This window comes from Ochlerotatus camptorhynchus, unplaced genomic scaffold (genome assembly GCF_037179485.1).
Source record: "Ochlerotatus camptorhynchus isolate MF236.1 unplaced genomic scaffold, CSIRO-AGI_Acam_v1.1 ptg000351l, whole genome shotgun sequence".
In the NCBI taxonomy this organism is placed as follows: Eukaryota; Metazoa; Arthropoda; class Insecta; order Diptera; family Culicidae; genus Ochlerotatus; species Ochlerotatus camptorhynchus.
Window position 1 is genome coordinate 68,440 of NW_027040839.1, and position 27,849 is coordinate 96,288.

The following is a 27,849-nucleotide window of genomic DNA, read 5'->3' on the forward strand; positions in this document are numbered from 1 at the left end:
TCTAGCTTCAGCTGACTCCTCCATTTTCATTAAACAACTTACCTTAATATCCATAATCGAATCTGTTTCCGTAAAATCAGGTAAATCCTTTTAAAGTGGCGATAACGGTGTCACTGCAACACAGGAAAACAGCAGTGCAACGGATTGATTTTGTCTTTAACCACTGCAATATTTTTTCTCTTATCTAGCTTCTTTCCAGTCGGCTCACACTTCTGGAGCTTGATCCGCCTTCTTCTTTCTGCTCTTCGTACTCAATGTACTGCTCTTCTCTGCTTCCGATTTTCATTTCACTGCATCACACATAGGAAATATTTCATGGGTACCTTTTTTCTGTATTCCTATTTACCCGGCACAGCCGTTTTATTTTATTTTAATTAATTATACCATCATCGCTGAACAGATCGGAAGAAAAACACACACAGGTAGGTATAGCTATCAACCCGTCGAACCACTGTCAAAAGTGCACACCCACCTCTCGAAAAATCTCAATTTGTATCAGTTGCTTAGATCCACCATAAATGCAATCAGCGACCGATTCACAATATGCGACATGTGCGTGCACTTTTTTCCGTTTCTTCGCACTTAAATTAATTGCAATTAAAATACAGCATGAACTCTCTCTACACACACCAGTTTAGGACCATTTCCATATCGCCAGACCGTCCATATGCGAGCACAACAATAATAATACTCAACTATACGTCAAGTCGAAAATCGGTTTTTCGCTCTATCTCAGGGGCTCATTCATTTCTTTCTTGTGCCACCCCGTACGTATGAGGCTCCACGAGCTAAACAATCTTCTTCGTTTTATTCCTTTTCCCCAAAAACCACCTTCTCCACTCTTACTTCACTCACTACCACTACTCGTTGAAGCTGATGGATCAGCCAAGTTTTCACCTCCCCCTTGGTGGGCGATGTTTTTCTCGCCGCCTGCTCCGTCGTCCTCTCACCAGCTGCAAAGGAAAGAAGAAAAGACAGAGAGGGAACCAATGCAAGCAGATTTTTTTGTGAGTCTTATTTTCACCCTTCCGCGGTTCTTATTATCCCTGAAACGGCAATATAGAATAATTCATTATTACTACTTTGTCTATACTTGTCACGTTAGTAACACTGCGTAGCAAAAGCGTAGTAGTAGCAATCGAGTATTCCATATTTGTTCATGAGAGTCAACACCCCAACGACAGTGAGTATGAAAATGTGTTCGACTACGAAAATGCGAATTATGATAATATTCAAAATAAATTCAATGGACTAAATTGGAAAACCATTTTGAAGGATCAGGTAAATGTTGAATGTGCAGTGGAGGTTTTTTATAAAATTCTGTTTGACGTAATTCACGAGGAAATTCCATTAAAAAGGAGACGACGCAATTATTCCTCCAAATATCCGGTTTGGTTCAATAATCATATAATTAACTTGAAAAATCGTAAGCAAAAAGCTCACAAAATATACAGAAAACATAAAAATCGTGATAATCTCGAAAAGTATTTAAGTATTTGTGATCAACTTAATGATGCAATTTCTTTGGCACTGTCTGAGTATAACATAAAAACTGAGAATGAAATTAAATCATGTCCAAGAAACTTCTTCAATTACGTGAAAACTTAAATGAAACCGTGCAGCTTTCTATAAAAAATGACATTGGATGAAAAGGAAGGTAATAATTCTGATGATATATGTAATCTTTTCGCCACTTTTTTTTTAAGAAACAAACACGAAATTTTCAGATAATGATCGTGATTATGAATATTTTTCTTATTTTCCTGACTTTTCAACTACTGTTGGCGTTAATAACATTTCGCTTCATGATATTTGGAATGGCCTACGAGATTTGGACGCCACTAAAGGTTCAGGACCAGATGGAATCCCACCTATTTTTATGAAAAACTTAGCAACTGAACTCACAACCCCTTTATTCTGGCTGTTTAACATGTCGCTTGAATCCGGTACATTCCCGAAGGAATGGAAAAAATCTTACTTAATACCCATATATAAAACAGGTAAAAAATAATAAAAGTCTATTGAAACTAAATATAAAAAAAAAATTAATCTTATAACGTACAGTAGAAAACGAAACAAACAAAAATTTTGTGTTACATTAGGTAATGAAAATGTTCAAAAATGTGAAAATGTAAGAGATTTAGGTGTTATTCTAGATTCTAAATTGATATTTGTAGATCATTTTAACACAATAATACATAGAGCAGGCAATATGCTTAATTTTATAAAACGTTTCGGTCTTCACTTTAAAGATCCTTATACAATTAAATCACTTTACGTTGCAAAAGCATGAAGAACGAATAGAGTCAACCCAAAAGCAATTTTTATTATATGCACTACGTAAGCTAGGTTGGACGGCTTTTCCTCTCCCGTCATATGAAGCACGTTGCTTGTTGATCAGCATTCAAACATTGGAAGAACGTCGGGATTACGCAAAGATTTCTTTATTAAACAATATCATTTCGCAACGCATTGACTCAGCTGATCTATTGTCAAGGTTAAATTTGTATGCACCTTCCCGACAATTACGCAATCGACAGTTGTTCGCAGCAGATCGCCATCGGACCAATTACGCTAAATTTGGACCGGTAAATTAGATGATGACTGTTTATAATCATCATTGTGAAATGATTGACCTAAATATGCCCTCAATGGAATTAAAAATATATTTCAGAACCATGCGAAGTCATAGAACACAAGTCCTAATGTTAATATGTAGTCTACGATTTGATTGATTGACTGCGAAATACCGGAAAGCACAGGATATTACAGGATGGATATTGCGGATCTTCTTCTTTCCTTTATTTAACGTCGGTCTCTGTTCCGCAATCTAGTGCCAAACACCGACGGACATCGATTGCCATCCATTGACGGCAATAGAATGTGCAGGAAGGCAGCTTCCACACCTGCGTAGGATATCGCACCCATTCAACACACATGGGCCGGCACCAACGGCTTTACTTCCCTTTCGAAGGAAGACGTGACCAGAGATTTCTATGTCTCAGAAAAATCCCACCGACCTCGGCTGGGATTGAACCCGGGGTGTTAGAAAGCAGTCACGCTTTCCACTACACCATCGGCGCCGGCATTGCGGATCTTATGAAAAATTTTCGTCCGGTTGCTACCGCAGCTGTCAAGTTCTACCAAGTGATACTACCAACTAACGATTTAAAATTTTCTCACACTGGACTAGCCTATCGGTCCTAAGTACATCGATGAACGTACCCCATTATAGTCCATGTTTGTTTTGATTCGCTATGAAAGATTGACAGATAAAATGAGGGGCTCGAGGATTTTCCTATGTCAAGTAGTGATCCAATTTAAAATCGTCAGTTTCCACCGGTTGGTTCTACCGCAGCTGTCAAAATTCTGCCATAGAGATAACTCTATATCTTTACCCCATATTTCACCCATGTCCATCCAGTCCTGAGATATCGTGGGACCCGAACAAGTCGATTACCTTTATCCATCTTTAGACCTCAATTGGGTTGTTGAGATAAATACATACTCGTTATCTGCATTAAAAATGGAACCGAAATCCAAAATTTCATCAATTTTGGTACACTGGAACAATTTCAAATAAGCACGATTACATTAGCAAAAATCACCATCTTAGCGCCCCTTGGTGGGACTTTGTATGGGAGCGAGCTGGCAACGAATAGATTTAGTGTCAATGATCAAAAATTTTAATCTTGATTTAAAAATCGAGATGAATGTCTACGGGATCGATAAAAAATATCGTTGTGCTGAGAAAACGAAGCTCTATCATATGATGTATAAAAACTGGTATATAGCGGTCCATAGCTTTTAATGGCACATTAGAACAGTCAGAACAAGTAATTGCATCTAAGTTTAATGATTTTTTGTAGACAGTGTTTCATTGATTAATCAATCAATTGAATTGGTCGATGAACCCGACGAAATAAAACAGCCAGTTAATAGTAGTTGTAGATTTGAAGTTTTTCACCCAATTACATTAGATGAACTTAGAGTTATTTGTTTTTCATTAGGAAAATCGGCTGGAGTAGATAATGTTAATGCTAGAGTTATTCGAGATTGCTTTCATGTCATTGGCCACATTTTGCTGGACCTTATTAATGAATCATTGCAAACTGGACATGTGCCACAAATATGGAAGGAATCCTTAGTGGTTCCTATTCAAAAAGTTGCTGGAACGGTTAAAGCCGAAGAGTTTGGTCCTATCAACATGTTGCACACATTAGAGAAAATTTTAGAACTTGTTGTTAAAGGCCAGCTGTTGGAGTATTTAAATAGTAATAGTTTGTTGATACCAGAACAATCGGGATATCGGGAAGGTCATTCTTGTGAAACCGCGTTGAATTTGGTATTAGCGAAGTGGAAAAATAACTTGGAGTGTAAAGATACGATTGTTGCTGTTTTTTTGGATCTAAAACGCGCTTTTGAAACAATTTCTAGGCACTTATTGTTAAGATCAATCAAGCGCTTTGGAATTACGAGTACTGCATATTAATGGTTTGAAAGCTATTCGCCTGACAAAACTGACGGACTGTTTTTAATGATTATGTTTCCAGTCCCATGGGGAATAACCTGATACCCCGTTCACATTACAGCGTATATCACGTGATATACGCTGTCTTGCAATGAGCACTCATACATCTAGTTTTCACTGGAAATCCTATGTATGAGTGCTCATTGCAAGACAGCCTATATTAGGTGATGTAGGTTGTAATGTGAACGGGGTATTAGAGTGCCCCAGGGAAGTGTATTAGGGCCCCTGTTATTTATTATGTATATTAATGACTTGCGACGTGTTTTACGATTTTGCGACATTAATCTTTTTGCAATTGATGATGAGACTATTGATCGCAATCGCGAGATTGAATATTTTGGCGTGATAATTGATGACAAACCTAAGTTCAACTCTCACATTGACAATGTCATCAAGAAAATTGCCAAGAAGTATGGAATGCTATGTCGTCTGAAAAACGATTTAACTATTACCAGTAAAATACAGCTATACAAATCAATCATCTCTCCTCATCTAGACTTTTGCCCTTCCATTTTATTTTTGGCCAATGCAACACAAATATCGAGATTACAGCGCATGCAGAATAAAATAATGCGTTTGATATTGAGATGTAATAGATTCACTTCCTCAACTTTGATGCTAGACGCCTTACAATGGTTGTCGGTGAAGCAAAGAATTGTATATTTGACTATGGTGTTCATTTTTAAAGTAGTGAACGGTTTGCTGCCTCGATATTTGTGTGATCGAATTGAAAGAGGAAGTGACTTTCATAGATATAATACTAGAAACGCGGCTTACGCCACATTTCTTGACTTGTGCTTCACAAAATTCATTATATTATAGAAGAATAAATGTTTTCAATTCGATGCCTAGACATATCAAACGTTCAGCAACACTTACGTAATTTAAGACAGTGCATTTCACACGTTAAAACTGTCTTTTGAACAGTTATCCAGTGAATTTTTTAAGAATTGACAAAATATGCATCTTGACGAAGTTATCTCTAACGGATTATTTTATATGGATAGCTGTCATAAAGACTTTTTAATAATTATTGTAGCACTGCAAAAACTATTTCTGTTCGTCACTATGGTGATGATGGATTTTTGATATTTGATTTAATAGTAGATTAATTAAAAAAAAGTAGTCTACAAAGGTTCGCGCGTATTACGGATATAGAGGACTGAATTTAAAATTTGATAAAAAAAAATCACTTTTGAAGCTTATTTGGAAGATACCTTGAGTTAGTAGTAAGTTTTCTGGCAAATGTTGGGGGTTCATGAGCATTCCTGACATTGCTTAAATAAATTCTCAACAGGAGGTGATGAAGACATAAGAAGCCCCGATAATATTAAATAATACGTTTCTTATTCACTTTTAGCCTATCCATAGTCCGAATCATGGAGAGAGCAGTGGAGAAAGCTCAGGTCTGATAATCACCAACGTTCGTGGTAAAAGTCCCAGACGGCAGTCTTTTTTCATTATTTTTTCGATATTATTTATTTCTTTCACTAATACACTCCACATTTTTGAAAAATCTCCCCTATTAGTAATTGAGAGAAGTGGGAATAATTCGTATTCGATGCATTTTCAGGTAAAAAAAAAGTGAATGACAGCCTAAATAAATCATTCGTGAACTTTGTCGTTGACTTATTTCCCAGAAATAAGTCAACCTGGTGTCGGTAGCATTCACACTTAGAAATACTTAATTTTACACGTGACAGAATCCATCTTTGACATAAAGGATAAGACGTAAACAAACATGTCATGTAAAATTAAGTTCTCCGAGACTGAAAAGTTCGTTACTCGACGAAAAATACGTTTAATTGAGCTGCATTTCACGTCTATTATGACTCAATTCTATGTCAAAATTGACGCTCGTATATGTCAGTCTCAGAGCACTAAAATTTACACTGAGTACTGTTGGTACTCAGTATGGAAAACAAGATCTACGGAAAACAAATCAAAGAAAGAAAAAAAAGACAATTACATAAAAATGTCTTTTCCCCATACATTTGTACCCGATTTACTACCAGTCCCCAGAAAGCTCAAAATTTCAAATTTGAGAGTGAAAAATCGCTCTCACGACCTCAATACATCATGCCATGTATTTTGATGATACTCTATTTGTGATTTCATTCTCACCTACAAAATAGAGTACCTGATTCTGCGTAACATGTCTGGTACCTCTATTTTAGGGTGGGTATCCGTTATATAAAAAAAAAAACACAAACTTGTCCTCATCAATTGGTTGTAACCCGGCTTTCCGCATTGCATTTGAAATTCGTATGGAAATTAGAATGGGAAAACCTACTTTTTTGCATTTGCATTTCTAGAGGCCACAATTTTGTTTGAACCATGCATCTAACCATGTGAAAGTATAGTCCAGTAAGTACTCACAACTTTGCCGAAGGAAGTTAGGATGTTTCTAAAAAAAGTTATAACTGTTCAAATATGTATGGTCTGAATTAACTGTAAAAATCACTTTTTCTGCCAACACTGCCAGCGTACAAATCAGAATCAAAACTGAAAAAAATTGGAGCTTCTTGAGATCAATTATTGAAAAACAATGTCTCTATCGCATATGCATAGTTGTAGAGGAGGGGGTATTGTTACATGTACGATGATCGTAGCTTTCTAGACTGACTTAGTCATAAAAAGAAACACAAAATAGCACATTAAGCCGTGTGAATGCGATAAATTCATGCAGATTGAACGGCATGATCCTAGGAAAAAGGAACATAACATTTATCTTGGTTATATTTCTCCTATGCTTGACAGTGTAATCACATAGCAAGCTTCCTTGTGCTAACTTTACCATGATAATAGCGGCAATTATCAGATAAACAAGTTATCGCCTTCGTTGCGGCGTGGAACCGTTACAAACGTGATTGCGGTGCAATCCTGGCGCCACAAGTCTATCCTGGACTATTTCCTTTACTACGGTCTCATTCCTTCGGCTTCTTCCGCTGCGTTGTATGCACAAATGAATTTAAACTACTTGCAATAATAAATTAATTCCACTGATTTTATAACACAAGTTTTTCCCTGCTCTTCCCTCTTTGCAGCTATATATTATCATTAGCATTAGCAGACTTGCTGCTAATAGTGACAACTGTTCCGTTTACGTCAATTCTCTACACGGTGGATTCCTGGCCCTGGGGAAGCTTACTTTGCACTTCATCCGAATTCATCAAAGACGTCTCGATTGGTGTGTCGGTGTTCACACTGACCGCACTTTCCGGTGACCGGTTCTTTGCCATCGTTGATCCACTGCGAAAATTTCACGCTCATGGTATGTCACCAGGCAGTCGATGTCTCTGTTATGTAACATTGTGTATACAGATCCGGATCCTTTTACAGGTAGTGGACGGAAAGCAACACGGATGGCCATCACCATTGCCGTTCTCATATGGATACTGGCGATTGTATTCGCCATTCCTGCAATCCTTGGGTCACATATCAGGGTAAGACAATCAAATCAAACGTGCCAAATTCAGTGTTCAGATCAATCACAACACTAGCTACCAATGAAAGCTACTAGTGTCTGTGATACGGACACATAAATTTCAGCCTGATAGGGAATCCATCACGGTCGCTGTTATCATTCGTCTATGTTTTTTCCTATTTTCATGCCCTTCGGTGCTCACCCAATTGAAACATCACCACCAACCACGCGGCAGACGGAAAAAGTGAACAAGGACATAACGATTGACTTTTGCTACCCATTTCCGGGAAACTGGGGCCAGGAATATGCCCGCGGTATAGTTCTCGGAAAGTTCCTAGCGTACTACGCGATACCACTGTGTATTATAGCAATGTTCTATGTGCTGATAGCACGACATCTGATACACAGTGCGAAACATGTGCCTGGTGAAACGCAAGGAACGGTTAGGCAGGTAGGTGGATGATAGTCTATACACGGCCGATCAGATAAACTCAGAGAGAGTCACTTTTACTCAGTTGAGTAAGGAATTCCTGAGAACCAGTTCAGAAATTTATCATACAACTCAGTAAAAGTGACTCTCTCTCTCCCTCTCTGAGTTAGTCTGATCGACCGTGTACAATATGTATTTACATTCATAGTATCCGCATGTAATGTTACAACGTGTAGGAGCACAGCAGTTGCTTGTTGTTTTTCTGGGCAAGCGACGAAATCACTGTCATATGGTATTCTAATATTGGATCAGAACACATGGTAGCTATACAAGCCGAATGTTGACTTGATAATGCCAAGGAAATTTTTTGCACGAAATCCGATCCAAAAATAGGGTTGAAGTCTTGCTTAGTCCAGTCGTAGACATTTGAGATAAAACTAGTAGATGATATCAGTTCACAGATAAAATTCTATTGCCATTTCACATGAACTTCGAATGCAAATGGCTGAGCTTCTGTATTCAAAGTTCATCATGTATCTTAACAAATATAAATCACACACACATAGGCAGTGGTGGGCAACGTTAAACAACAAGTTTGCGTCGACCGTTAATAAATTTGTCTAGGATTTCAAGGCATTGACGTTAAATGTTTAAAAAAAAACAAAATAAATTAACGGCGGTAATGTTAACCGTTAACTTTAATATTTTAAAAGGATTGAACTCGATATGCCTATTAAATGAGTAAGGTCTAAGTGTACTGACATTCTACATTTAACTAAATGTTTTGACTTTTTGGCCATAAAAAAAAAGACCAAAATAAACTTTGTGCTTACAGCTGAAATAAATTTCATCTATTTAGATTGCACCTATTGTTTTATAATTAACAACTCGCATTTAATTTTAGATACTGCTTTTATAAAATTTAATTTATATTGGAAGGTCATAATCTCGAGCTATGCTAAAAGTTAGTATTTTTACCGTAGTGAACTTAGGTATGGCTACGTCACTATTCTATTTTTTGCTTGAATAATTGTGCGTCAGCTCCCCTAATGTTATTTTCCCAAATGTCACTTCCTCTGAACTTTAACCCGAAAATGGAAAAAAAAACGAGCAGCGAACAAAAAATGGAAGATTTTCATTGAGGTTAGTGGTGTTCGGTGATGTTACATTCTGGGAAAAAAAAAGCACAGTTCATCCTTTAATTGCAATTGTATTCCTCGAGTAAATGTTAATGCTCAGTAAGGGAGCATTTATAAATTACGCAGCGTATGTTTGACTAATTTAAAAAACTCTCCATTTTGCAGCGTATTTAGCTTTACGTAATACATGGCCGGTCACAACTTCTGAAACTCTCTCCCTCCCCCATCTAATGCTACGTAATTTATACATGTTCCTTAATGCTATCCAATAATGCATCTACTTAGCCACCCTTAGCTCAGTCGGTAAAGGCACAACTACAAAGCAAGACCATGCTGAAGGTTGCTTGGTTCGATTCCCGGTCCGGTCTAGCATTTTTTCGGGTTGTAAAATGTATCGACTTCCCTGGGCATAAACGCCACGTGATTTTTTTTCCGAAGCGCCATCTACCAGCAAAATTTTGAGGCTTGCGAGCTTTTGTTGAGCTCGTGGAGAAACTGTTGCAAACATTTTGGCGCATTGCTATCGCCTGGATTCTACCGTTGTATTGCACTTTCGCCGTCAAGCTTACCTGCTCTGTTGTTGCATACTACTCTAGGCGCATTACTTTAAACTGTGTAGTAGCGCTGCTGAGCAATTCTCTACAGATTAACGAATTTTTTAAATTTTTTTTAATTTGTCGGCTTCGATTTTGATGAAAATTTGCATAGTTGTTCTTTTTTAGTAAAGATGCCAATTTGTGTTATCAGTTCTTCAAATTGAATCACGACTACTTTTCTAACAGGGCCTGTGTAAAAATAGTACTAATGAGTTTAAAAATATATATTGCTGAAACGGTTTGTTGGATTGATTTGGTGTCTTCAGCAAAGTTGTAGATATTATTTTGGCAATAATGTTAAAAATATACACTGTAAAAATATTTGTTTGTTTCAATGAAAAAAATATATTTGTTATTAAAAAAGTAAATTTCTCAAAAAGTACATTACAAACCTTATTGAAGCTCATAATGTTTGCTACAAACTGGCAAAGTTTGGTGGTGGTAAACTTAAAAACAAAAAAGTTATGATTTTTTGAAAATTTCACGATTTTTACATTTTCATTAAAAACACATGTTTTTCAACCGTGTATATTTTTTCAAGAATCGCATTTTAATTTTGCACAACTTTCTCTAAGACACCATAGCAATCAAGCAAGCCGTTTTTGCAATGTATTAAACAGTTTATTTTATAAGCGCTTTTCTACACAGGCCCTATTGGAAAAGTAGTCGGGGTTCGCTTCCCCGAAAAGAAGCACCGTGAAATCAACGAATGTATTAGAAAGAATCTTCTCAACTTCGAGCCTGAGGCTGACGAAGTGAATGAACTCAAAGAAGTTTTAGAAAACATAAAGGAAAAGTTTTCCAATGCATCCACTGCAAGAAGTGAAAATTTATTAATTTTATCGTTATTGCCTTATTCATGGTCAACACAAAAAATTATGCATCAATTTAATGCTAGTAGATATATTGCAACAGAGGCTAAGTTGATAAAGGAAGGTCATTCGTCAAAAACCGCAAAATATGGCACAGCCTTAAGTGATGAAACAAAATTGGCAGTCATAATTTTTTTGAAGATGATGATATAAGCCGGGCAATGCCTGGTCAAAAAGATTATGTGTCTGTGCAGAAAGAAGGAAAACGACAAGCCATTTAAAAAAGATTACTAATGATGACTTTGAGAGAAGCTTATAAACGATTCAATGAAATTCACTGCAATGTAAAAATTGGATTCTCTTCATTTGCAAAACTCCGCCCTAAGCAATGTAAACTTTTAACCAGCTCTGGAACCCACAATGTTTGCGTGTGCACAACGCATGAAAACATCAATCTAATTTTACACAGTTTGAAAAAACTTAACCATTTAAATGATGTAAAAACGTTCACTGACAGCCTACTTTGTGAAAACAAGACAACATATTGCTATCTACGGTGTTGTGAAGATTGTCCAGACTCTTCCGCATTAGAAAACATTTTATTAAAACAATTAGAGGAAAAATGCAGCTTTCTTTTGAACAGTGGGTTACCACGGATAGATGTGATTTAGAAACTATTGTAAAGCCTGCAGACGAGTTTGTTTCATTTTCTGCATGAAATTGACAAGTTTGATACCACATGATTTCATAAAAACACAGCAATCTAATGTTTTGAAAACTACACGAAATAATTTGCAAGAAGGTCAATTTTTAGTTACTTGTGATTTTTTCGAAAACTACAGCTTTGTGTTACAGGATGAAGTTCAGTCTCATCACTGGAATGTCTAACAAGCTACCATTCATCCATTTGTTGTATATTTTAGAGGAAATATGCAAGTTAAACATTTAAGTTTTATTATAATTTATGAAGAGTTAAGGCATGACTCAGTGGCTGTTAACTTATTTATTTCTAAAATTATTAATTATTAAATTTTTCTTAAATTATTCGCATTAACCAAAGTAAAAGAATCAACAAGATTTATTTTATGTCCGATGGAGCCGCGTCACAGTACAAGAACCGGAAAAATTTTGCTAGCCTTTGTAAATTTAAATCAAAGTATGGAATTGAAGCCGAATGGCATTTATTTGCAACATCAGATGGGAAAGGTCCTTGTGACGCTATTGGAGGTACAATAAAACGCATGGCAACTAGAGCAAGTTTGGCCAAAGAACGTGAACATCCAATAAAAAATGCAAGAGAGCTTTATAATTGGGCAAATAATCGAAAAGAAGAAGAATTAACAAAATTATCGTTTAGTTTTGCCACAACAGAGGAATACGAAAGTATGGCTTCACACCTCAACGTGCCTTATAATAATGCAACAATAATTCAAGGAACTCAAAAGTTTCATTCTTTCATTCCTGTTTCAGAAAATAAAATTAAACCCAAAAGTTACTCAAACTGTAATGATAATGATGCCAAAATATTCGAAGTATTTAAGAAGTGATGTAAATAAAAATAGAAAGTAAGTTACATTCAAAGTGTTTTTGTGTTACTTCATACGCGAAGTTAACGATTTTCAGAGTTGGTTGGAAATGCTAACATGAAGCTTTAGTGTGATGATTTATTAGCTAGAGAATGATCTTTAGAAGAGGGTAGGTGGATAGTTCCGTTAGAGTACGGCAGTATGAAAATTGAATAGAAGTTGAAAATGAGCGAAGGGCCATTAATGTGACAGTTTTTCAAGATAGACGCACATTTTTGCCTAGCCCGTACGATGTACGCGGGGACTTGAAGTATGTCTCCAAGTCCACAGGCAAAAATGTGCGTCTATCTTGAAAAACTGTCACATTAATGGCCCTTCGCTCATTTTCAACTTCTATTCAATTTTCATACTGCCGTACTATAACGGAACTATCCACCTTCTAAAGATCATTCTCTAGCTAATAAATCATCACACTAAAGCTTCATGTTAGCATTTCCAACCAACTCTGAAAATCGTTAACTTCGCGTATGAAGTAACACAAAAACACTTTGAATGTAACAACTCAAGGCGGGAGTAGCCGTCAACAATGCTGATGATGGTACAGCACGCAACAACCACCCTACTGCTTTCTCTCTGAGATGATCACGTTGGTCATGACGAGAGGAGCAACACAATAGTTGGGTAAAGAAGAACTGCATTATAACACACCATCGACTGGAAATGCTCTCGCAACGTGGGGCTTTAGGTAGTGATGAAAACGTCGCTAGAACTATTCCACAGCCGCAGTCAGTTTATGAGCAACAAGAGGGACGCACATTTTTGCCTGTGGACTTGGAGACATACTTCAAGTCCCCGCGTACATCGTACGGGCTAGGCAAAAATGTGCGTCTATCTTGAAAACTGTCGCTTTAATGGCCCTTCGCTCATTTTCAACTTCTATTCAATTTTCATACTGCCGTACTCTAACGGAACTATCCACCTACCCTCTTCTAAAGATCATTCTCTAGCTAATAAATCATCACACTAAAGCTTCATGTTAGCATTTCCAACCAACTCAGAAAGTAAGTGTATTACAATGAAAATAAATTATGTATCATCTGTCCATAAGGTTTCCGAATAAAAAAAGTAAAAAAGAGCAGAAAAATGTATTTTGTGGATTAAAGTTGAAATTTGAAAATAAAAAAGTAGTCGGGATTCGCTATTACAAATTGTAATAGCGAACCCCGACTACTTTTCCAATAGGGCCTGTGTAGAAAAGCGCTTATAAAATAAACATTTTAATACATTGCAAAAAAAGTAAAGGGTTGTGTCCTAGACACGACCGCAGTATGACGTAGAACCACACAAAATCGATGTTTTTCATGCATTTTTGACTATTATACTTTATCTTAAAATTTTCAAGTATTTCAATGTTTCGGTTATGGTTGACTCAAAACAATTTACACATTTTCTTTACAAATATCCATGTCAAATTCCACATGATTTTCATTTGACCACACATAAACAGAATCCACTCAGAAGTACACATGAAATTTACACGCAAATGAATAGTATGTGTGGTCACTAGGGTGTTTCATTTTGAAAAAAGTGATGAATTTTTGATAGGCCACCCTCCAGTTCGATTCATAGCCCCAAAATATGAACCTGTGCAAAAAATGGTAAAGATTGATGAAGGTTTAGAGGTCGCGCCAATGATTTGGATTTTGTATGGAGATTTTGGTGAATTAGTATGGGAAATTATTGATTTTCGTTTACATTGCTCTAACTTTGGTTGTAGTTGTCCAAACGTTGAAAAAAAAAATATGTGGTTGTCATGACAATGATCAACAAGCCTGTTGTTGTTGCGATGAAATTGGCGTTGTTGCCTTGTACATATTCATCTGTCAATTTACCCTATTTTGCCATTTTTTCACATTTTTATAATTCTTGATACGCTGCAAAACTGAGCGTAGCAACTGTAGGCTTTTTGTTTATTGCCATAGCAATAACATACTAAATTTTTTCGACATTTGGACAAGTAGAAGCAAAGTTATAGCGATATAAGCGATTTTTTAAATTCTTCCATAGTAATTCCCATACAAATTTCAAATCATTGGCGCGACCTCTAAACCTTCATCAATCTTTACCAATTTTTGCACAGGTTCATATTTTGGGGCTATGAATCGAACTGGAGGGTGGCCCATCAGAAATTCATCACTTTTTTCAGAATGAAGCACCCTAGTGGTCACGCATGGTTTTTAAATGTACATATTTTAAGTATGTTGCCGTCACATAGATATTGATTTGTTAGGAGCGGTATTTGAGGGGTGGGGGGGGGGGGTTAGGAAAGGTTGTTGAGGGGTGGGGGGGGGGTAGGTTTAGGTTGTTGATGAGTGGGGGAGGGGTTAGGAAAGGTTGTTGATGAGTGGTGGTGGGGGGTTAGGAGAGGTTGTTGAGGGAGGGGAGAGATTGTTGTGAAGGGGGGAGGGGAAGAGATTGTTGTGAAGGGGGGAGAGGGAGAGATTGTTGTGAAGGGGGAGCGGGAGAGGTTGTTGTGAAAGGGGGAGGGGGTTTACATCATTATTGTGGTCACGCCGTGATCCACCTTAAGTCGCTGATTTGGTTCTGCTTACTGCAGGACCAAGCGCCACGCCGTCCGAAGCGACAATGAGCAAAAGCATGACAGCAGCGCTGTTTTATATCTTTTCAGGTTCAGAACCTGATAGGATTTCCCGCAGTTTTTTTATGAATGGGGCGGAGCAGAAAGTTTCTTTTGTACAGAATATGTAAAATAGGATGGACTTTGGATGTTAATATAATTGCATATGTAAAGGCACCAGATATGTTTTACCGACAGTTGTGTGTAATTCACCAACTGAATGTCTTCAAACATGTCTTCAAAGCAATTTTTTGTTCAAATTTGTTAAAACTTGGTTTTACTAATGATTGTGGTATGTTTAAAATTTATTTCCCGGAAAAAGGGATCGTCAAAGTCTGTCTCGCTTTCGGTTATTTTTTGTTGGGGGGGGGGGGGTTAGGAGAGGTATTTGAGGGGTGGGGGGGTTAGGAGAGGTATTTTAGGGGGGGGGGTAGGAAGGATTTGATGGTGGAGAGAAGGGTAGGAGAGGTTTGATGGTGGGGGGGGGGGGGTAGGAGAGGTTGTTAAAGGGGCGAGAGGTTGTTGAGGGGGGGCGAGAGATTGTTGTGAAGGGCGGAGGGTTTACATTTTTGCTTTTCCTCATTGTGGTCACGCCGTGATCCACCTTAAGCCGCTGATTTGGTCCTACTTGCTGCAGGACTAAGCGCCACGCCGTCCGAAGCGTTAATGAGCAGTGACATGAGAGCAGCGCTGATTTATATCTTTTCAGGTTCAAGCAGAATGATGTGCAACCAAGTGGTATTCGTTTATGATGACTGGGTTTGGGAAAAAGGCTTATTTCATGAAATCAGTGATAAAATTATCATTTGTACATTTTCAAAAGTTTAATTACAGAAAAATTGGAAAAATATTTATTTCAACAGGTTCGTAATGTAATATCCTATCGATTGGCGTATTTGGATTTTTATTTCATCTATAAATGACAAAGTTACAAGCGTTCAAAACCTAACACTCCTTCACCACACATATTTTTTGACTTGCACCCCAGTATAGTCGACAAAGACGTAGTTCTACGTCAAAACGGCTTGCTTGATTGCTATGGTGTCTTCGAAAAAGTTGTGCAAAATTGAAATCGTAAAATTTTCAAAAAATCATAACTTTTTTGTTTTTAAGTTGACCATCACCAAACTTTGTCAGTTTGTAGCAAACATTATGAGCTTCAATAAAGTTTAAAACGAAAATTTTCAAAAATGTACTTTTTGAGAAATTAACTTTTTTAATAACAATATTTTTTTTTTTCATTGAAACAAACGAAATTTTTTTACAGTGTATATTTTTTAACATTATTGCCAAAATAATATCTACAACTTTGCTAAGACACCAAATCAATCCAACAAACCGTTTCATCAATATATATTTTTAAACTCATTAGTACTATTTTACACAGGCCCTGTTAGAAAAGTAGTCGTGATTCAATTTGAAGAACTGATAACACAAATTGGCATCTTTACTAAAAAGGAACAACTGTGCAAAGTTTCAGCGTAATTGGAAATGATCGGTCAGGATCGATTTGCGAACCTTCGTGGAATGCCTCTGCTTTGGCAATCGCATCAAATCCTGAGAATTACTTCAATCCTGAAAATGACTTCTACTTGCCACTCCTGTGCTACTGATGTCATTGACGATTCCATTTCATGCAGCGGCTTCTGCAAGGCGGAATTTCACCTCAAATGCGTCAATATCACTTCAGCTGTTAACGATGAGATGAAAATGAACTCGCAATTGTTCTGGATGTGCAGGTCGTGTACCAAATTAATGGATGACATTCGTTTCCGCAATTCCATTCGAGGCGCTTATAAGGCTGTGCAAGAACATGTCCTTGGTGATCATAATGAGATCGTCCAAAGAATTAAGTCGGAAATCATGAATGAATTCAAAGGTGAACTTTGTCTGAACTTCACCGCTTTGATCAATTCCAGTGCACTTACTCCAAAATCATCAACTCGTAATACGAATGCCGCTGGGTCTTTGCGAAGCCGACGATTGTTCCGTAAACCTGAAGCTGCTGAACGCCGTCAACAGGATTTGATGTGTGGAACTGCAAGCTCAATATCTCCATCTATCGGCACTTTTGCTGTACCACCTCCAAGGCAGAAGTTTTGGCTCTACCTTTCGCGTATCTCTCGTGACGTCACAGTGGAGCAAGTACGTGAACTGGCGATGCAGAGGTTAGGAATAAATGACGTTGAGACATTCAGACTAGTCGCCAATGGTAAGAATGTCAGCAGTCTGTCATTCATTTCGTTCAAACTCGGTATGAGTCCTGAGCTAAAAGCAAAGGCTTTTTCGACTGCAACGTGGCCAAAGGGAATACTATTCCGTGAGTTCAAGGACAACAGGAATGTTACAAATTTTTGGAACCCTTCTCGAACGCCAAATGCCAATTTATCCCCGGATCACCAAGACAACACCATGACATAATAAGTGACAAATCACATCGCTGTACAGAGTTTGTCAACCAACCTGTTCCTGAATGGCCGGTTTCGTCATTGCCATCTTCTTTGACACATGTTTCACTTGTCTCTACCGAACTTCATCCAAACTCTTTGCCAGTCCAGCAAATTCCATTTGGCTTTTCTTATCAGCCACAGTTAGGCAGCTGTACACTGGGACGCACCGAAGTTGGCCTCATGGAAGCCCTTGTACTTCCCACCGCAGTCGAGCCATTCCAGCCAGCGCTCAGCAGTCGTCCCGGCCCTGCGTAGTGCAGGGGTCTTCCAACTCGACAGCATAGGCAAGTCAACTTCTGTTATCGATTCAACGACTCCTGATCCGCTCATTGCTTCCAGCCAATATTCGCCTGCACCATCAAGGCATCCTTCGCAAGTTGCTCAGATTCTAGGACGTATTGAAACTATACCTGCTCCTTCAGACTTGCTGCTGTATTATCAGAACGTCGGTGGTATCAACTGTGATGTCGACGATTTTCGCGTAGCTACCTCGGATCTTTGCTACGACATCATTATTCTCACGGAGACATGGTTGGATTCACGCCCGCTCTCTCGTCAGGTGTTCGGTGACGATTATGAAGTTTTCCGTTGCGATAGGAATGCTGCTAGTAGTCGCAAAGTTAAAGGTGGAGGTGTTTTAGTGGCTATAAATTCTAGGTTTAGAGCGAGGTTACTAGAAAATAATGCTTGGACTTACTTAGAGCATTTGTGGACGTCGATTAAACTGGGCGATCGTACCTTGTTTTTCTGTGCGGTTTACTTTCCTCCCGACCGTATACGGGAGCGTGACCTCATCGAAACCCATTGCCAATCGGTTTTCTCTGTTCTGGATACCGCCAAAGCAACCGATGAAGTTATTGTGTTTGGTGACTTCAATCTCCCAGGGATTTCACGGAAAAAAAAACTCGCAACGGCTTCCTCTATCCTGACATGGATCACTCTGTCATCCATTCCTACGCTTCGCTCCTTCTGGACAATTATAGCTCAGCCACTCTTTCTCAAATCAACCATGTTATTAACCAGAACAACCGCAGTTTGGATCTTTGTTTTGTAAGCGCCCAGGACATGGCTCCTTTCTTATGCGAGGCGCCCACTCCTCTGGTGAGACTGGATCGTCGCCACCCGCCGCTACTGGTGACGTTTAGTACTAAGCTGATGCATGATTTCAATATTTCAAATGTCTTGGAATATATCATTGACAGACACGTTCCGAAAAAGATTCATCATCATACGACCCATCCACCATGGCATACAAGCGAATTTCGTCGACTGAAATCCAGAAAGAGAGCCGCTCTTAGGAAGTTCACCAAGCACCGCACACTATCCCTTCAACGTGACTATGTCAGGATCAATCACGCATACAAACGAGTTGCGAAACGGTGTTTTTTGTTATTGTTATCTGTGAATCTTAGGCTTCTGATAAAGATGAAAGTTGTAATGAAGCTTTGATGAAGTTATAAGAGTGCTTCAAGTTTTATATTGGTCATGAATTGCATGTTTTGTTCTGGTGTTATTCTTCAGTCATATGTAGTGATACAGAACCACCTTACAACTACCGTTAAAACTATGAAATCTGAGTTTTTAGCAGTCTTAAAACAGTTTTATAGACGACTTGACGGCCTGATTTAACGGCCTGGCTGCAAGAGATGCTATGATAAAACAGTGATAAAATAAGAATAAATCTTCCAAGCATTTAGATTGTTACTTGGGGGGATACCCCTCACCATCCATCTCCAACTGGGGAGTTTGGTAAAGAGAGATGATCAACCCGATTCGTACCTTCCTCAAAGTTGTCCTTGCTCGCTTTCTACTCTCTATATACAATTTTCGCACTGCCGTACTTTAACGGAACTATCAACTCTATACTTTCATCTCCTCATCTATCGTATAAAATGACCACTCCAAGTCTGTTATTTGAAACTTAGCCTCTTCAATTATGAAATGAAATTCATTTTAAATTTGGAACAAATAAAGCGATAAAAAATGAAAGTTCCACGCCAAATGACAAATCGGAAAAACATGACCTTCTCCGATTTGTATGAAAACTTGGCAAATTGTTTGTTATGGGTAGTGATTCACACTTTTGCAAAAAAATTGTAAAATATTCAAAATGGCGTCTTTGAAATTATTCAAAAAATGCAAAAAAGAAGCACGAAAGCGGTACTTCTGATTGAAATAACATCTGAGACAAAGTTGTAAAGAGAAATAATGTTTTTAGTGAAAATAAAATAAAAAATTAAACCCTAATATCTCAAATTGTTATAAGCTTATAAAAAAATGCAAAATTTTGTAATGTTTGAAATTATGGACACTTAAAAATTACAAAAATCGTAGAACAAGAGCTTTTGATCAAATTTTTTTAATTTTTTGGCAAAACGTTTTTTTTGTGTAATGTATACACAGAAAACAATGTTTAAGATAATTTATATCATTTTCAGAGAAAAAATACACTAAAAAGCGTAAAAACTAAAAGTTGCAAACATTTTCCAACAGATCTTTTAATATAATTTTTGACTTCGTATATCTCAGTTGTTTGAAGATATACAGCTTTTACGTCTCAGGCAAATTTTCATAAAATTCTACCTTTCTACAACTTTGCCCAAGACAGAAAACCTCGTACTTAAGAAATAAAAAAGTTTCTATCGCTGCGCTACCTTTGCGGCTAAAACTTGAACTATTTTTATCCACTAAATTGTAATCCTAATTAATTCAAGAAACCTCAATGAAGACGTCAACTCATTTGGATGCATTCCCAGCGCTTTATTATTTTTGTCCTGCTAGATTTAATTCCTGGACCATTGTGCAGCGGAAGCTGATGGAAACTTTTTTAAAGGTTAAAACTAACTTCTAGAGATGCCGGGAGAGTTGAAAAAACACTGCCTGGGGTAGCTGACAGAATCTGTTGAGCGGATGGATTTAGTGCAAAAACGAACATTCTAGAATGCGATCGAAATGTCATTAGTCATTAGCAGTCGACAATGGCCATTTCCTCTAAAAAAAAACGAGGTCTTTAGTAGCATTTAGGACTCTTCTCGTTCACTTAAAGTTCATAGAGGCTGGTGAGCAGATGTTTAATTGAAATTTTTTTCTTACAATCAGTGATCTCCGTTTTAGTTTCAATTAATTTAAATTTTCGTTGAAACAAAGCCAAGAAGGCACAATTTTCCTGCTCTAAGCAGTTTATTGAAAAAAAAAACAAAGCGTTCGTCCAACGAGCGCTTTATATACAGGCTTGATTCCTGTCACGACACCACACACTCACGTGTTGACCGCCATCGCTCGTATGCTCGTTTCGGCCCAACGTGATCGGTAGTTAAACTGAGTGCTGATTTCCCATCATCTAAAGGTAACGTCCGAGTGCTTGGGGGTCTTGTGGGAAGGTTTCATTTCGTCCCGTAGTGATCGAGTAGTGGTAGTTCGCGAGGGTCACTCGGCGGGGCACGTTGGCCTTCTTGCGGGATTTCTGGGGTTCTCTGGACGGCCTGCTAACCTCAAAATCGAGAGCTTTCGTCCAGCCGCGCCACCTCCGCACCTTTAGTTCGGCCCTCTTTGGATGCATACCACCCCTCCGAGGTTGGTGAATACCCACCCTACACCGGATTGTCAGCAAAACACTGCCGCGGTTCGATGGACCCCTCGACCGTTGCCGTACCTGCCGAGAATTCAACTCCAGCTTAAACCCTGCGCAGGTACGTCATCAATATGGCCATTATACTAAAACATTTAGCCACACACACAAAGTTCAACCCGAATTAGAAAAAATGAATTAAAATGAATTAAAGGCCATTCACATGAAATTACCTTCTGTTCTGATTTATGCTACGAACCATTCCCTAGGCAAAAGTGCCTTTTGTTAACTTTTAGAAAGCTCTGTCGGCGTTAGTACACTGAAACAAAATCCATTGTTAAAAATACAATATTAAAAATACTATATTGCTGCTGCTGGGGGGGGGCGACCCCAGCGTAGTGGTTAACATCCATACCTCTCACGCCAAAGTCACGAGTTCAAATCTCACCCCCGGACAAGTAACGAATGACCCAAGAGTGTTAAAGTGACTAAAATAAAAAAAAAAAAAAAAATAAAACTATATTGGTGGTTTAAATTAAATACCCTCACCAATAGATTTGTGCAGAAAACAATTTCATTTCATTTTACTATTATTTCTATCAAAATTACTATGCATTTTTACCAAGCATAGTAGTTTTGCCAGAATCATAGTAAATTTGTTAACATTCATAGTCAACTATACTGAATTCATAGTAGGTTTAACGGTAATCAGCATGGTTATATTGAGAATAAGTGTTTTCTGCAAAATAGTATTCCTAACTATGGTCCTTGTTTTAGTGTATCAACCGTTCGAAGACTCCCCTGAGGACTCAATATTTGCTCTTTACAGCATATTCGGGCAATTCAACACGACCAGTAGTCTCTCGACCTCGAGAGTGGCGCATAAGCTACTGCATTTTAGAAAACTTCTTTCAAGTGAATTCGACGGACGGTTACAACTTTCAGAGACAGTTTAGAAAACCCTCCAAAGGAAGTCAGAATCTTCTGGAGCAAGCCTAGAACAAAAATCACAGACGATGTCGGCAGAAGCGTCTGAAGAAAGTCTGAAGCCCTTTTGGGGGAATTCGGAAGAAACCTCCAGGAGAAGTTGGAGGACTGCTTCGGAGGAAGTCGTAAGAAACATCGTAATAAAACAGGAACTATATTTCGCGGAATGATGGGAGAAACGTCCAGGGGAACCTAGACAAGCCTTCTAGGGAAAAGTAATAAAAAAAAAATTTTGAGTGTCGTCAGAGCACACTCGAAAAAATCGGTAGAAATTTCAAGAGGCAGCTAAGGAAGAACGCTGTTCAAACACTCGTAAAACATATGTCAATGAAACTGAAACTCCACGTAGCAAATAGGGAGATCAAATTTGTTTTAGAAACATGATTGAAGTAGCCTGGATTTCTATCGAGTTGGAGAGAATATCGAGTTGGAAGAAGTGCAAAAGTTGACTCACATCACATTTTGCATAAAAGACAATTTTATGTCTCAAGGCTTTGGGGGAGGGGATGACTTTAACTATAAAGAACCACCCTTTCGCTGAACCAGTGATGTTATAACAAAAGAAAAGAAAGTCTTATAACATATTATAACTCCTCTGCCTTGTTTTAATGTTATAGTAACAAAGAACAGTACAATTCAGCACCCATTGTCACAGTAGAAGTTCAGGTCCGTTTGCATCTAACTTTATCAGAAAATAATCCGTGGCAATCTTTTATCCAAGAAGTTTCAATGACTGCCTTAGGTACCAACAGGCTATATTTATATATATATATGTATATGTATCTATATCTCAGTAGCATATTTGTGAGATACCCGAGTAGACGACAATATCAAATCAATAGCAAGTTTTACTTTTTAAATTGGGGAACTTAACCTCAAAAATTGTTATTAGTTTGATTGATATAAGAGGTAAAATATCAAATATAATATCAAACATTCTATGGGACTCTATGAGTAATAGCCAATTCAGTGTTGTCATACCTAAAAGAGTAAAAATCATAGTAAATTAATGTCACATTTTGTTATGATATCTCTTCAAGCGTTGTTAAAATTAATAAATTTAATTATATTTTAATAGCTTACTCTACTAGCAGATCTATATTAGCTCTTAAATTCATGATACAATATCAAATTATGCTTTGATTGCAGAATAATCTATTAGCTTGTTATAGCGCACTATACTTACCAATAACATAAAAAAGTATTGATAGGAAAAAGTAGATATTTATTTGCTATGTTTTCGCTATTCCCCTTTAACCGGGAAACCATATCTATGTGTTATCCACATTGTTTGTTTTTTAGGTCAATAACTCACTAGTGGCAGCTTCTCCCTACAGATAGCTGCATATTGCAAGCATTCATGTTTTCTTTATTCATGATGGCGCCAGGCAAGTGCTGAGAAAAAGAAAACGCAAAAACATGCGTCTCTAAACTTTTGACTATCTTCCAGGAATATTTCATGGGGTTCGCCAAACTGCTTCTTTGCATTGTGCAATGTTTAGCATCTGTACTTTCAGCATCCGCAATCGAACGGATTTTCATGTTAAGTAAGAAGAAATACAAGTCTACAAAATAATCATCTCTAGGAGAAATCGTTCTAGCATATTCTACACTAACAAAATTCCACACATTTTTATTGAAGAATTTCCATGTCAAATTCCACATGAATTCATGTGACCACACATTAAAAGAATCCAGGCAGAAGCACTCATGAATGTTATGAGTCAAATGAATAGTATGTGTGGTTACACGTGGCTTTTATGGGTACACAAATCAAGTATGTGTCCGACACATAGATATCATTTGTTGATCACGTTGAAAAATTCATGTGACCCATAAAAACAATCTTTGAAATTTTATTAGTGTACATGTCGCATAAATCAACTTTCATGTACATCGAGTTTTTCTTCGCCAAACGTTAGTTAGATACCATAATTAATTAAGCGGAATTAAATGTAAGATAACCTTTTTTGCTGTTTTATTTAAAGCATTTCGCTAACAACCCAATTTCATTACTTCCTTCATATATGTGTTTTTTTTTGTAAGTCGAGCCTTATGAAATTTTTATGTTTATTTACTTCAGTGTATCGCATCTTTTACCTTGAGTTGCGGCCGTTCGAAAGATACAGGGCTATAATGAAGCACGAACTCCGTAAGCATCCTAAAGTTGTCACTACGGATCAGGAAACGTTGTAAAAAACCTTTTGGGTGGAATTAAGAAGAAAATTCGGGCATTTGGACTTGGTGAGGGAATAGAGTTTTATTTCACAGATACGTAAACCAAGCTTAAATATAGTATTACCAAGCGATGGAAACTAACAATTTTAAATTGGCTCACTACTTGACTAGCCTGTTGGTCTCAAGCAAATCGATTAACGTACCCCATTCTAGTCGAAATTCTATAACTGCACTATGTTTGTTTTGATTCACTATGAAAATTTGACAGATAAAATGAGGGGTTCGTGGATTTTCCTATGTTTCGAGGGATACATCGACTAGCTTGGGACCAAAGATAGTACCAGAGCTGAACTAAAAAGTTGCGCACGTTTCTTCGGGACCTTCTGGTCTTAGAGTTACCTCTATGGCATTACATTCCCTTGAAATTTTATGGCAATCGGTAGAGAGATTTATTTTTGGCGAGTACTTCTAAGTGATGCACTTTAACTGTGGACGTCCTTTATCACCCATGATGATTTTGACCAATTTGACTATTGGTGTTTGTTAGCACAATCTCACAATCTCAGCTACCAGATATGCATTTGACGAAGTTTTACATATTGATTGGTAAAAGTCAATATGCGATCATTAGGAGACGATTCCCAAGTAACATTGCAGGTTTTATCGCGGTTTTATAGCATTCTACAAGTCTAAATCATGGTCTACAGAACCCTCATAAAACCAAAATTGTTACTTGGGTTGTCCAAGGTTGCACGAACCAAGAAAATATTGAAACTGCTCATCCAGTAATCGGAAATTTGTTATGGTTTTAGTGAGAGGACGAGTCTTCTCACCAGGTCTAGAGCCTGAAACTGGAACTTAAGAAGAAGAAAAAAAGTCTCTTTTTCAAAGTTGTTCCTTATAGTTTAGCTCTCATTTCGGTGTTAATTAACATTAGGGTGATTCTTAATATCATTGCAACACATACTTCGGCAAATTTGTAGCTCCGCTAATTTCAAGCAACTTAGTTCTTTTCAAATATTAATATCTCTGGTTGGGGCAAACATACAAAATATCTTTAGACGATATTTTTTTTTTTTGGTAATTATTTTAACTGTACAGGCTCAAACGAATAAACTTTACAGAGCCAAGATATCATTTTCTATATACATTATAAATATCTTAAATCTAAAATTAAAGGATTTGACCAATTACTCGCGGTCTTCTCGAGGTTAGTAGGCGATATTTGAAAGGGCATATATTATTCTATATAATATAAAAATAGAGATATGCTATATTTGCAACTTCTACAAAATCAATAAGAGTTTGTTAAAAACTATTTTTATCAATGAGTTTCATGAGAAATTTGAGTCAAGAGAGTTAAGTTTTCTTCAAGTTGGTTAAAATTTACTATGCTACAATTTTGCTGATTTTGACAATTTTGGCGTCTGCATTTCCAAAAATAATAAAGTTTGTGTTTAAATATCAGTTATTTGAGAACCACCCTAATGTTGACAAACACCTAAACAAGAGATTTTTAAAGCAAAAAATCCTCACGGAAGACGATAAAAACCAAAGTATTAGAATGTTTGTGAATATGTCTTTATAGTGGCCCTTTGTTTTCGTGTAACTTTTTTAATTTAAATTGTCTTGTCAAATTCTTGAAAGTCATTTTTAGATACTTTTGAAGCATTATGAGATGAATGTTGAATGAATGAAAACATCTCCTGTATCTCTATATATCAAGATATTATACCCAGTTATATAAAAAAATAATAATAAACTCCTGTTGAAATAATAACTTATCTCTAACGTTTTGATATTAAATAGAATAATAAACGCCCTTTCAAATACTAAAGATGATACTCATTAAAGAAGATAACGGGACGCTACTGGTTCTCACTATATGTGGAAAAATATGGATTGATTACATTTTGACTCTACAGCCCTTTTCAAATGTAGGTCCGGATTTCGTAGTAGGATTGTTCCCGTACTTGCTTTTCTGTAAGATTCTGTACAGCAAAACGCAAAAGTATATTATATTCCCGTACTTTCTGCAGCATATAATTATCTTGCAGCAACTTACAGCAAGCTACAGCAAAAACAGCAAGTACCGGAACAGATCTAGTCTTATTATGACGGATAGTGCAATGTTACCTTTACACTCAAGCAGGGGATGTAAGATTTGCTTACAATAATGAGGCATTCATCGTTGCAGGATGTTAGTGGAAACTGCATGTACGGAGGATGAGATATACCGAGCTGCAGTCCAATGCAAGAAAATGTGGAGTGTATTAGTGAGTGAAATGAATCATGTCGAAAAAAATACAAAAAAGGCTGCCGACTGGGACTCGAACCATGAACGTTATTGATAATCAGACCTGTCCTTTCTCCATTGCTCTTTCCATACTTCGGAATTGGATAGGCTAAAAGTGAATAAGAAGCGCTCATTTCCTCCCATACTCAATTTCGTACGCTTTTATGCTGTATCGGTATTGAAGAGATTCGTGTCAAGTGTGTGTGTGTGTGTGTATGTGTGTGTGTGTGGCGTTTTACAATGGTATGAATAAAATGCTTGCTGGTATAGTCGAAATCGGAGACAGAACACGAAATAAAAAAAGACAAAAAATCATTAAATCGTCTGCAAGGTCAACCTATATAATTTTCAGCGGTAGTCGCTGCGGAAAATGATAGGAAATGTAACTGACATTCAATGTAATACATTATTGATTTGCGTGTATATTTATCTTTAAAGAGTTGGTGCTTCTATTTCAATCGAAATGAGATACAGGTGGTGCAGATCGTCAAATAATGTTTTAGTAACCCAAAAATAATGTAAACACAAATCTAGACCAATTTGCCACATATTGAGAATACAGTTCACAAATTACTCAATAAACACGAAAAAGAATAGAAGAAAGCATCATTTCAAATCATCAAAAATGTGCTTCATTATGGTTGTCCCGGTAACAAGGAATCCGCAAAAAGGAACACTGCAAAGGTGGATTTCTGACTGTAATTTCTTGTGCAACATGATATTTGCGTTATACATATAGTTAATTCCAGCGTTTTAACGATTTCCAAAAATTGCGATCACCTATTTTAACCAAACTTTGCCATCATGTCAGGTCAGATATGAATTTTATAACTTTCAGTCTTTAATGCAATAAATGATTCATCGTCACAATTTGCATAGTACATAATCATTCTTTTGACATCAATCAATATTTTGGCCAAATATCTGACCAATGAATTAGGTTTATTATTGCTATACAACGTAGTCATTTTCTGCAGTGGTAACCAAATGTCACCATATAACACAACTTATGGATGATCAGACACTAGAGCGTAAAGTTATTGACTGCTTAGGTTGAATGTGATGGCAAAGCACTATTCAATTAATTGCTCTATCCAGACCGTTTGTACCCAACGGTAAAGGACGATGCAATGAAAGAGTCAAATAAAACATTCAGTCACACACGAACAGGCGGCTCACACCACTTGCCTTCGCTCACACAGCATGCAATTGAGGCATTTTTCCATAAAAAAAAATGAATGCTCAATCACTCCAAACAAAGAGTGTGTAGC

The 27,849-nt window shown here is 37.3% G+C and overlaps 1 protein-coding gene across 1 annotated transcript in view; it reads left to right on the top strand.

Annotated features, from left to right (window-relative positions):
• LOC135709133 (neuropeptide CCHamide-1 receptor-like) overlaps nucleotides 1-27,849 on the top strand; it is a 78,615-nt gene that overhangs the window by 17,896 nt on the left and 32,870 nt on the right. Inside the window, exons 2-4 of the mRNA XM_065231337.1 lie at nucleotides 7,579-7,805; nucleotides 7,874-7,977; nucleotides 8,194-8,409. Of these exons, the coding sequence (XP_065087409.1) occupies nucleotides 7,579-7,805; nucleotides 7,874-7,977; nucleotides 8,194-8,409 (547 nt within the window). The remainder of the gene's footprint in view (nucleotides 1-7,578; nucleotides 7,806-7,873; nucleotides 7,978-8,193; nucleotides 8,410-27,849) is intronic.